This window comes from Bactrocera tryoni, chromosome 5 (genome assembly GCF_016617805.1).
Source record: "Bactrocera tryoni isolate S06 chromosome 5, CSIRO_BtryS06_freeze2, whole genome shotgun sequence".
Taxonomy (NCBI): Eukaryota; Metazoa; Arthropoda; class Insecta; order Diptera; family Tephritidae; genus Bactrocera; species Bactrocera tryoni.
In genome coordinates this window covers 13,858,983-13,871,793 of record NC_052503.1, presented here as the reverse complement: position 1 = coordinate 13,871,793, position 12,811 = coordinate 13,858,983, and the positions used below count along the sequence as shown (strand labels likewise).

Here is a 12,811-nt window from a genome sequence, read left to right as displayed (position 1 = left end):
GTTCCAAAAGTCGAAACCGAATGTCTCCATCTAAAGAAGCTTTGACTTCTCCACGAATATCCGAAGGTTTATTTATTTCCGGTTGCAATTACCGAGAAGAAAATGGGTTTAATCAAAATACTTGGGAAGAGAGTCACTATCTTTAATACCGCTAGGGTTGAAAACTGACTTTCTAGCATGGTACTCGTACCATGTGGGGCTTGATTTTCACGCTTGCCTTCAATTTCTGCAAAATCTTTATGCCTCCAATCATAATTGTTGCTTTTTGTTTTCAAATGAAACATATAGCACAGTAAAAAAGCTTATCATGATCGTCAATAATCTGTCTTAGGACGAAGTTCTCTATATGGTCTGCTGACATTCAAGTGGAATCAACTGAGCCTTAACCCGATTGAAATGCTGAAATCAGCGCTTTTACCATGAAAAATACTCTACTCACTAACCAAGATCAATACTCGGATTGGAAAGGAAACCGGACCAGGATTTCCGTCAGCTTAATATTGGCGGCTCGACAGTAATGTCCAAGAAATTAAGGTGATGTTTTAAGCCGCCTTAACAATAAAACAATAACTCTAGTTGTTATTTAAACGAGCTTGGCAAAAAAAGACACAATTGTCAAATCCAAGAAGAAGAAGAATCCCTGCCAACCTAGAAAAGGCGTCGATCGTGTATGGAATGGAGTAAAGTTTTGAGCGCGTTATGTTAAATGTGCCAAAAAAGGTCATTAAGACCAAGAGAGGCAAATAATTAATACTCATAATATGAATGAGAACTAACATTGTCAATTAAAGCGAGAGAGCGAACGATATAAAGAGAGGGAAGGAGCAATCGACCTTCTACTGTACGCTAAAAGACGCCTAATCCATTTTGTTAGACTCAATTAAAGGCAGTCATTAAAGCATCTAACAAATATGAAAATAACAATTATGAATTAAACACATTAAGTCCAAATCAGGCAAAACAAAGAAAAGTTCGCTTATCACAGCAGTTGTTACTTCCCACGCATTTTGCGTGCGCAACGGCACAACGAGCTCAAACAGTCGAAGCTTGAAGTGCATAAAAACGCTGCCGCTTAATCGCTGTACAAATTTAATGCTTATAAAAGTTTGCCGACGAGATTATTAGTTTCGCAGCAGCAGCAAAGTTCCTTTAAGAATTTCAAGCACATGCAGGCACCCAACATTATTCATCCAACAAACGAGTGGGCGTAGTCAATATGGTGACTCTGTGGGTAAGTGGGTGAGTGGTTAAGTGGGGGATTAGGCGTGTATGTGTGTTGGATGGCTGCTGCGGCAGAGGGGGTGCCACCACAATAAACTTTGCTTTCGTTTCGGAAAGGATGTGATAGGAAATGCCAACAACAACACTGACAATATAGCTAAGTTCTTCTAGGAAACTCTAGGCAGAGCTGGCAAATTAGGAAGCAACAACAAAACAACAGAAAAGTTGACACATAATTTAGCTACAATAAAATCAACAGAAGAAACAAATTAAAACCACAACAAGTTATTGACTTTTGGGCGGCGTTGCGCGAGGGTGAAGTGCGGTGGACAGTGCGTTAGGCTAAGCAAACAAAACGCCCGCTAGATAACTATCCGGCATATAAATCGTTATAAACTTACAGATACTTGCCGCTGCTTATGTAAACACGCATATTCCATATATTAGGGTGGTTTAAAAATTTTTTTTTTTGAAATTTAAATATATTTAGAAAACACATATGAAAATTCACATTTACCGGTTTACTTGGTTGAATAATTTAACACCTCGAGTAAAAAGTTATATCTGGAACACGGCGCACCGTGGAGAAATATTATTTTCTTACTTACTGCCTGTTTCACCATTATGTTAAAAATGGGTTTGCTGTTGTAGATGAGAGCTCAAATATGTATGTGCTACAGAGTAATTCTAATGACACTAAATTTGAATTATGTGATAATATTGTACAATTCTAGATTGATGTCCACGAGAAAGTAAGCCCTATATCCTAATAAGTTTCGCAAATCTTCTCTTCGTGGTCAGTTCACTTGCTTTCTCATTGCCTTTCTTAGGGCTGTGACCAGAAACATCAGAAATCATTATTTTAAGTTTTGTCAATGTGAAGGACAGCTATATGCAATAGTGATCCGACTTCGGCAATTGGTTCGGAAATTTTAGCATTATGTTAGTTTATAATCCAATAATATAATCATCTGTTTCTTTTTTTTTTGCCTTTTTTAAAACTGCATTGATTCACAGAAATTTTTAGTGATTGAGTATACTTAAAAGATCTCGGTAAAGATGAACAAAAATTCATCTTTGTATCTTTACAACACTCCATATATTGCTCCCTGTTGCTGTGAGAGAATAGCTTATAAAAAATTTGTAGTTGGGAGGGTGGTTTTTGGGTAGCCATAAATTCAGATTCTCTCAGTTTCGTAGTATCGATTATCAAAGAGATAGATGAAGCTTTGGACCGATGAATAGTGTCTGAACTACGGAGAACTGATTTAGCATCCTACTAGGAACCTATTGCGTTTGCTTAACATAATGTATCTCCATTTTCATAAAACTACATTTTGCAGATACGATTAGGAAATTCGTTTAAGTGACTACATAAATGTCACCTAAAAATAGTTTTCCTGTATTTAAGAACTACCTTAATACAATATATAGATATATTAGAACTTCTGCTACCACTCGAGAGCATTTGCCTTTGTGTACCATGAGTGTACAACTAGTCAGAGCTGCTAGTGATGGCTAAAGCCACTCACCCAACTACATATATTATACATATACATACCACCACTCGAACCGCAGAAGCGCTGCCTAATCTTATTTTCTAATCGCAATCAGCAGCACACGCCACGGCCGCCCGCAACAGAAACAAAGGGCGTGGCAAGTATACATCAGGCAAGTGGAAAAAATCTCTCAAAGTAAATATGAATAACGACGACACAAAACAAACACAAAAGTATGGCAAAGAAAACTAAAACAAATGGAAATGCCATCAAGGCAAGCGGAAGCGCCCTGGCAACTCCCGCACCAAGCCGCCGCCGCTTCATGAAGGGCCGAAAAGCGCTTGTCAAGCAGTAGGCACATACTTAAAACTAATGACGGAAGTGCGTGTGTGTGTGTGTGTGCGGAAGGCGCGGTTGTTGGGTAATTCTTAGCAAATCGAAATCAAAATCATTACAACAATCGAAGGACAACAACAACACAACACAAAAACTCAAGTGAACTAGTCTCTTATGACAGCCAGGGAAATGGAAGAAGAAGAAGAAAGTGGAAAGCCCACTTGAAGCGCAGGCAATTACGGCAAGCCAAGCCCATTGCGTCGTGGCGTGCTGGAGTGCGGCTATGACGTGCGTCAGCGCTTCGCATCGGTTCGCTGGCATAAAACTCATATTTGTATAGTAATTCCAATGCCAAATGTTGAAAGTTGTCAAGCCAATTGGCTCATTATGTATGGGCAACACAGCTGTAAGTTGTTGAAGTGCAGCTACATATGTATGTATATATGATAAAGAGATACGCTCGCATACATAGATAAGTGTGGGTGAGGGTTGAGCGGCCAAACTTTTTTTGGAATGATTAAGTTTGTTGTTTTACGCTAATATGGCCACGCTTTGATTTTTATTGTATCGGCCAAAAGTTTGTATATTGGTTTCCATTTTCAATACATTTCTTTCCTTTTCTGCTCTATGGCTTAGTAACGAGCGTGGCTTTAGAAATCAGTAAGCAAGTTACTGTAGTAACGTATTGATAGCATTGGAAAACCACGAAACTAGAATTGAGAAAGAAGAAAAATGTATACGTTCTTTGAGGACTTTGTCGACGTTCTTAAGCCGTACTCTAGCTGACACTTAACCTAAATTTTACCGCGTTACTGATCAAATTCGACGCAGATTAGCCCAACAAAAACTTATTCGCGGACTTTAATACAAATCTTTATTATCGTCTCCAAAGTAAGTTCGTTTTGATGCACTGAAACCATGTCACATGATGTAAGCCTTGTTCTGGGTCGGTCTTTAGTGTCTTCCTTAAACCGAAAAAACAGGATTCAGCTCATTTTTGTAGCACCATTCGCAAGACTTTTAAACAGTATCGATGTCATATTTATAAACCCGACCTCTACGGCTTTGCCATATTTTGGTCACATTTTACGCCAAACCTTCACCACATACATAGTAATTATTTTGTCTGAAAATGACACGGACTTATCAAACTGTCCTCGTAAAAGTCAATTTGCACTGTATGGTAATATATTTTTCGCTTTTTTTTTACATTTTTCTTAATGTTTGTGAAAATACGTTTTGAGTAGCAAATTGCTCGCGATAAGATGTTGATTGATGTGAATATTGTTGACACTATCAATAGTCGAGGTTATATGGCAGGCAATTAGTTGTTATTATGTTATTGATATTTAGCGATGAAATGGGAAGATTTCGGTTGACATTTACAGTTTGGTACACAATGTGAACATGTGTTATTGTATGTATATAATTTAATAACTGGCATTGTTCGTACTCAAATTACATTGATTTAGATTATACACAGTTGACCTAAATCATAGATATTATAAATCTATAGGTCGAAAGGTCAATGTCGGATTCTTCTTCTTTCTTGGCGTATAGATCGCTTACGAGTTTATAACAGCGCGGCAGGTGACCTTCCTCTTCACTGTTTGGCGCCAGTTGGAGACTACAAGTGCAGCTAGGTACTTCTCCACCAGGTCTTTCATCGTTCCATCGAATGCGATATTCGCCATGGCCAACGCGCAAAGCACCATAAATCTTTCCCAGAAACTTGTAACGTCGACAAATCAGATATTGTCACCGTCCATGCCTCTGTACCATATATCAGAACGGGAATAATGAGTGACTTATAGAGTTTGGTTTTTATTCGTCGAGAGAGGACTTTACTTCTCAATTGCCTACTCAGTCCAAAGTAGCACCTGTCGGCAAGAGTTATTCTGCGCTGTATTTCGAGGCTGACGATGTTGTTGGCGTTAATATTGGTGCCAAGTTAGACGAAATTATATACAACTTCGAAGTTATGACTGTCAAGAGCGACGTGGGTGCCTAGTCGCGAATGCGACGACTGTTTGTTTGATGACTGGAGTTATTTCGTCTTGTCTTCTTTAACTACCAGACCTATTTGCTTCGCTTCCTTGTCCAGCCTGGAGAAAACAGAAACAACGGCGCCGTTGTTGACGCCGATGATATCAATATCATCGGCATATGCCAGCAGCTGTACACTCTTATAGAAGATTGTACCTAATCGGTTTAGTCCTGCAGCTCGAGTTATTTTCTCCAAGAGTAGATTGAAGAAGTCGCACGATAGGGAATTGCATTATCTTTATCATTGTTTAGTATCGAAAGACTCGGAGAGGTCGTTTTTCATCCAGACGGAGCTTTCGGTGTAGCTCAACGTCAGTTTACACAGCCGTATTGGTTTTGCGGGGTTACCAAATGCGGGCATAGCAGTCAGTTGTTGATTTTCCAGGCCTAAAGCCACACTGATAAGGTCCAATCAGTTTGTTCGATAGAACCTTATATGCAATGTAGAGGAGTCGCAGACGGATTACTATTACGAAAAGACAGAGAATCTGTAAATTTGGGAGAACTTCGAAATAATCATCATCAAATAGACATCAGCCACAAATTCTTATATGTGAAAGATAATATTTGTTGCCATGAAACTAAAAATAAATATAAATGCAATGACTTTTTATCGAAAGACTTTCTTTCTAAATTAAGAATATTAGTTTTTTGAGCACATCTGCCAGTACTATGCTTTAACTATTTAATATAATTACTCTGATTGCTTGCAGCACACGCTTTGTCGATAGTATCCAATTATGTAATTGCGCAAAGTACATTTCTGCGCATACAATCTCTCAATTTCCCATATAAAATACAAGTTAGCACACCCGCAAGCACACATAATTATAATTGCTCATTTACATCAATACTAATTAACGCTATCTTATCATATCGATATTTTGTCTCCTCTTCCCTCTCTTCAAACAAATGCATGCGACACTTAACAGGTCATCAATTATGATTCGTCACGTGGCGGCGTTTCGGTAATTACCGAAAAGGGCGATGTTACTACGTCATTTCTGCTCATACAAAATGCCGACTTGGCCGATTCGGGGAAATATTCCTGTGCGCCCTCGAATGCCGATGTGGCCAGCGTACGCGTTCACGTACTAAACGGTAAGTACTCGCTAAATATTTTACAAGCATACAAATCGATACCTATGAAATAACTGTATACACTCCTGAATGTAATTATGACTTTATATGGATGTATGGGTATGAGTAACAAGAAGCGCCTGACCGCGTTTTCTGCCACAACTCATATATGCAATATGTGAATATATACAAGTAGATATGTAATGTGCACGAGTTCCATGAAGTTGCGGCGAAAGTCCGAGTTTCCATGGACGAGTAATCAGTAAATGTCATAAGTCACTGGCACTGACACATAAATATCCACAAATGTAGCTATGATATGAGGGTGTACACTGTACACCGTAGAGAACTGTATTATATATATGATATTGATGCTACACAAGGTTTCGCATACAAATGCGGTTACGATTAATATTCTTGGAATACTGACTGATGAAATAATCCTTTTCGATTCGTCCGTACTCTGTTCTCTCTACTGAATCTTCACTAAATTTTCAAAACTCTAATCAATCGATGTTTTTTTCTATGACAATGCTATCATCATTTTATACATTCAAAATTTTTCATCAATTAGTGCTGACTTTTGTTTTCGCGACTCTCTTAACTGAGAGTCTATATCAATGACAGAAAATATGGTAGCTTGTAAGCGAGCATGAAAGTACTTTAGTTTATGCTCCACCAAGAGTTTATAATTTGTAATCGAAATTTCCGGGAAGTAAACAACGAATACAAATCTTCGTCGTCCCTTCAATAATCGGTTCAAGCGAAAGAAAATCGTTACAGTTTATAAATTCCTACCATAGTGAACCCATATGCATATATGTTAGTGACCACATACATAAAAAAAGCGTATAATATTGAAATCAGAGTACACATACCGATTAAGATTGGCTTCAACACAATTCTGCTACATTAAATTAGTTGTTTGTTTTCACAGAAACTATCTACATTTGTCTCGAAGAATCACTTTTATTTTATGTTTTTTTAAGAAAGTAAGAAAGGAATTCAACAATCTTTATTTTTAGTATAGCAACTCACAAAACAAATTCAGAATATTGAAGTGTCAAGTTTTTGAGCTTTTAAATATTCCAGTAATATGAACCAACTCACTTATGAATATACCTAAGATTACGGGAATACGGCTAGCGAGAAAACTCTTTTCGATTCGATTGGTCGCCTTCAAAAGTAATCCTAAAATCGCAAAAAAAATTAATAGTCTAATGCTAACAAATTTTTCCAGTCCAGTTAAAACACTTTACATAAGCACTTCTTGGGATGGCTTTCAGCTCTTTCAACGAATTTTGTTTTATCTCCTCGATCGACTGAAAACGTTTTCCACTCCGATGATTGTTGACTTATTTGGACGTCAAAGCCAGAAATCCATGTCTTATCGATGGTTATAATGCTATCCATGAATGTGGGATCAGAATTCGCACGACCAAGAGGTCCAAAGAGACCTACTTAAGGTACTATTTTTGAAAAAAAAAATCAGGTTTATTGGGGCGAATAGAGCAAGACCGGGTTTCACAACCAAAATATTCACCAAAATCATTCGAACGGAACGGAGCTCTCTTGCCATGTCTCTATTACTTGCCTGATAATTTTTAAGCACCATGTCCTTCACGTTTTTAATATTTTCATCAGTTGCAGAGGCCGAAGTATCGTCCTGAACGAACTTGACAGTCTTTGAAGGCTGTGTACCACTCATAGGCTTGTGTTCTTGATAAAACTGAATCCCAGTACGCCTTTTCCAATATTCGCGACGATTTCGCACACTAAGTTTGGTTAGAAATACAAAATTTGCGGCAAATTTTTTGTTCGATATTTGTAAAAATCGCAACGCACTACTGAGGTGTACCGACTTAAGCAGCTGCTATAAACAAACTGGTTGGCAGACTGAGCTCCTATTTGACATATTAATTGAGAACAGTCCTACCAGCTTAGCAAAATACATATTTTTGAAATATCAGTTTACTCATTTAATTACAATTTCCGGATGCTTTTTTGTCACAATGTATACTATACAAATATTTCAGCTCTAATTTTATCTAAGGAAACATTTTTTAAAATATAATTTCTTCACTTTTGAAAAATAAACTGCGAATGTAAGCCCATACTATATTTAGTAATAAATGGATACTAGCGCCATCTGGCGGATTGAAATCCTGTTTGTCTGCAAAACTTTTGTAGAAAAAGATAACGAGCTAAAACGGCTATATTGAAAATTAGAAATACGTAAATTTTGAAAATTAACAAGACTTTATCAAGTCAATATTATATCGGAGAAAGGGTTAAATAATAAGATTTTGTTGGGAATTTTTTTGAAAGTAATTCAATTTACTAAATAAAAAAATCATTTCAATTTTAAAAAGTTTTGATTTCCTTTGATGCCGTACACGATATCTAAGAGGATTTCAGAGAAAAAATATTTGGTGTGAGGAAGATTGGTTCTCTTTAAATAATCTCAAATCCAAAAGCCATCCAAAATTGTTATTACAATCGATGAATCCAGGACGAAGGACTGGTCAAAATTGTGATTTTTGAAAAAATTGTATTTTCCAAAAATAAATAGATTTTTATAAAAAAAAATTACACTTCAGGTAAGCTTTTTAAGACGAAATTGTTATCAAAGTTCTTATTTCTTCGATCATGTTAGACCAACGGTCAATTGACAAATGAATATAACTTCTTAAAATTTGCAATAGAGTTCCGAGAACTTACGACTTGAGTAGAGTTCTCGGTAGGATTGTGTCGGACACGGATCTTCTCTCTACAGATATATAACTTTTACATGCACATATGGATATTGGTGCAAACCAATTACTTCGAATCGTCAACCACTCACGCTAACACTCAGAATATGTATGTGGCAGCCGCCAACGACGGAAGCCATTAATTAGTTTTCAAAATGAGTGCTGGGATCAATTGATGTGCTTGGGCACTTTGTAAAATTGGAAAATACGCAATGAGAGCTTGAGGTATGGGTCATTACAAGACGAGAGCACTTGGCCATCAATTGAGCAACATATTTTCTAGCAGCACGAGAGAAAATAAGCAAGCAAACCAGAAGGACAGTGACAGCATATATTGCAGGAATCAAGTGCAAATGCGGGGAAAGTGTGAAGCGTTTTGCTGTGACAGCCATCACTTGCTGCTCATTTAAAGCTGGCAAGTTCCTGCCCACACGCACTGACGCATTCACACATATACATATTTATGTATGTGAGCATATGTTGAAGTAAGCCAACACTTGTAAAGTGCAAGCTAAATAAACTGCATACCTCGAATTATGGCCACCACATTGTTGGATAATTGGAGCAGCACAGCAGAAAGTTGGCCACAGCAAGTGCGTCAGTTGCATTATCTGCGGATGTGCTCTGCCATACGAACAACAGCGAACATGCGGCAACAATGTGCACATGCAGGCGCTCATATATGTGTTTATACATGTATGAGTGTGTGCGTGTGTGTGTTGTGGTATGGTGTAGCGAATTCGGTAATCCCCGTTAAGCTACGCAGGTCCGAATGCCATGTTATAGTTACCTGCGTATGGTCACATACACACTTACAAATATATGCATGGATGCCTGTGTGGCTGTGTGCTGGTGCATGTTCACGTGTTCTTGGCACATTTCAGACGCACACACTTAACCGACATTCCGTAAATGAGGTGAAGATGACAGCACTTCGCTACCACGACCACAATGACAACTGACACCAGCGCTATGCGCCCTGCACCGGCACTTACACGCCGCATATACCTATAAACGTGTGTGTGTGTGTATATCAATGTATGCTTGTATTGGCATGGACATGTGCTGCTGCACTTGCAACACGCTCGTGTAGCATAACATCCGCATAGCCGCAGCAATAAAAACAGCGGCAAGTGCAACGTTGGCAAACATCTACCTGCATTACCACACTCACACACATATACATACATATACAAGTGCGTATTTTGTTCCAGCTCTATTATGCAGCGGGAGAAGCGCCGCATCAACAATTTTGTGCGTGACTGCATGAGTGGCGTCACAAAGCTGCCTAAATACTGCTGCCAATGCACTAATGCATAAATGTAAATGCACAAGTGTACGTATATATGTAAGTGTGTCTGTGTTAGTGGCTTCCGCTTGCTGTTCTAGGCATTCTATTTGAGCGTCGTGTAGGCCATAGCGCCTGTTAAGCTGTGGTTACTCTACATTTGCCGAATTTAGGGTTAGCGGCCTCATATTTAGCCCTTAACGCATGCGTGTCTGTTACAGTTAGTTCAGAGATAGCAAGGTATAGAATAGCGGTACTGCTCACATTTCTTTTAGGCATTTTTAAAGTACTGACGGCGCTTAAATGAGCCATAAGTATGCTTTCATGTTCTTTCATTGTACTGTATTTTCAGTGATTCACCGTTATTGTCTAATTTTTCTTCTCTGGATTGGAGATACTACTTTTTCAATATTCATTTTCTGCATTATGCTAAATATCGCCAATGTTCTAAATTAAGTTTCGAGAAGACTATTAATATGATTGTTGAAATCGTTGCCTACAATTGGGCGCATTTATTAGTAGTGTTACCGAAGTCATACATCTAACAGCGGTACGAAGAGTTGTTGGGAGGCAATTTTCTAACAAGTTGAAGTATTCAGAACCGTTTTTTTTGTAAACATTACTTTGCATTATCGGAATAGTTCACTCAATAATAAGGGTAGAAAAAATTATATTTTTTGACTTATGTATATTGGATCTGTACATGATACAGTATCGTGTGCAATAGGGTTACTGAAAGTATTGTCCACCTAAACCATAACATATTCTTATCGTTTTTGAAATTTTATTCCGATTTCATCCCAAAAGAATTGATTCAGCCTGGCGGCCAAGAAAGAAGCAAACCAATTTTCAATAATCCGTTCCGATGTGAAGCATGTTCCGGTAAGAAACATTGGAACAAATGATAATCAGAAAAAGTGAAGTTTGGACTATAAGGCGGATGTGGCAAAACTTACCTGCCGAATTTTCAAATCGTTCTTAACCGGCCTTGCAATGTGACGTCGCGCGTCGTTATGATAATAAAGTATTTTCTAGTTTCTAGTCGTGAATTCCGGGCCTTTTCCAATAATCATTAACATCAATTTTCTGAGTGGTTGTCGGCTACGTTTTCAATTCTTGATTTTGCTCGATTTTTTCAGTTTATGATGCACCTTTTTGACCCCAATTACTTTGACGTTACGGATATTAGACTTTACCGTTTATTTAGATGATTTCACAGGTTGAACTTTCAGTTTCTTGCTATTGAATGTATCTGGCAAACATTTTTTGAATTGACTACTTGAATGCGAGCTCTTTCTGTCCTTGGGAACAATCTCCATGGAGTAACGTTTCCAGCTCCTCTTCTTGAAACTTTTTTGACCTCCGAGAACGTTCTACGACTTCTGCGTTAAAATCACCACTTTTAAATCTTGTAAAATATTTTTAGCACATTAGCTAAGGAGCATGTTCACCGTGAGCTTTCACCAGAATACGATAAAATCCTGCTGTGGTTGTCTTCATATTAAAGTAACCGCTCTCTGCAAAAACATGTTTCCAGGAACAAAGTTCGACATATTGAGCAAAAAAAAAAATCGTTTCGCTTTTGGAAAGACTGGAAGAGTTTGGGCAAATGCAGTACATTAAACAGTACCTAAAAGTCGAAGTTTGTGGTTTCCAATTTTTTTCTCCTCTGCCTGATGCTAAGTGCGAGAAAATGTATAATCTTTCGCATATTTTTGTGGCACTGCGTTCACTGAAATGTCACAAAACATAAAAAATGTCAAGTATTTTCCTAACAATTTCAATTCAAATGTCATGACATAAATTGAAATTCAATTGCGTTGCAAATCTTGATTATCCATATTTGATCGACCCCTCGAAGTAGGTCAACTGAAATGTTGATCTGCTGCGTTTTTACTGAATGCGGCTTTCAGCTCTTAGAAGTGGTCTGTTAGACTAAATAACCTCTAAAATATTGTTCAAAAATGTCAGGCGCTTGAGGCTAGGTAGGCTAAGTGCGCCGTCTTTGAACTCGTTTTTCTCAAAACTGTGTTTTTGAAGTTCGTTGGCAAGATTTCTCGAGAACTACTGAACCGATCTTCATTAAAATGCAAATCTTTGAGATACAATTTTTAAAAACTTGGACAAAGGATTTTTTTGAGTTTCGCTGAAAATTTTATTTTGTTTCTAAAAATGTCTGCCAAAAATCCAACTTTCTGTGGTTTTTTTACTTTCGTCCAAGTTCTAAGTTAAGATTTTAACTAAAACACAAGTTTTTGCACTTTAAATTATCCTGAATGGAGTCATCCTTCCAACGTGGGCACATCTTTTTTCCGAGGGGTCACCGGAAATGGCGTCGGATTGACCGAGTTTTTTAAAGAATTTCAGAATTTCTTTGTCAATGTATATTTCTTTTGTATGTTTATGACAGTAAAAAATTCTAATAAAATATTTAAGTTTTTATATAAGGAAAAACTGTTGAAAAAAGGCTGCCTTTTCCACAAGGAAACCCCTTGACAGCAATATTCCTGGGTTTATGGTTGAAATTTAGAGAGCCTGAAAAAATCTGCGTGGTCAATGGCAATTGAAATTGATCTTGTAACACAACT

At 37.7% G+C, this 12,811-nt stretch overlaps 1 protein-coding gene across 1 annotated transcript in view; it reads left to right on the top strand.

Annotated features, from left to right (window-relative positions):
* The window catches only part of LOC120777845 (peroxisomal membrane protein PEX14), a 141,036-nt gene that overhangs the window by 15,490 nt on the left and 112,735 nt on the right, over window positions 1-12,811 (top strand). The window contains exon 4 of the mRNA XM_040109381.1: window positions 6,035-6,203. Coding sequence (XP_039965315.1) covers window positions 6,035-6,203 — 169 coding nt within the window. The remainder of the gene's footprint in view (window positions 1-6,034; window positions 6,204-12,811) is intronic.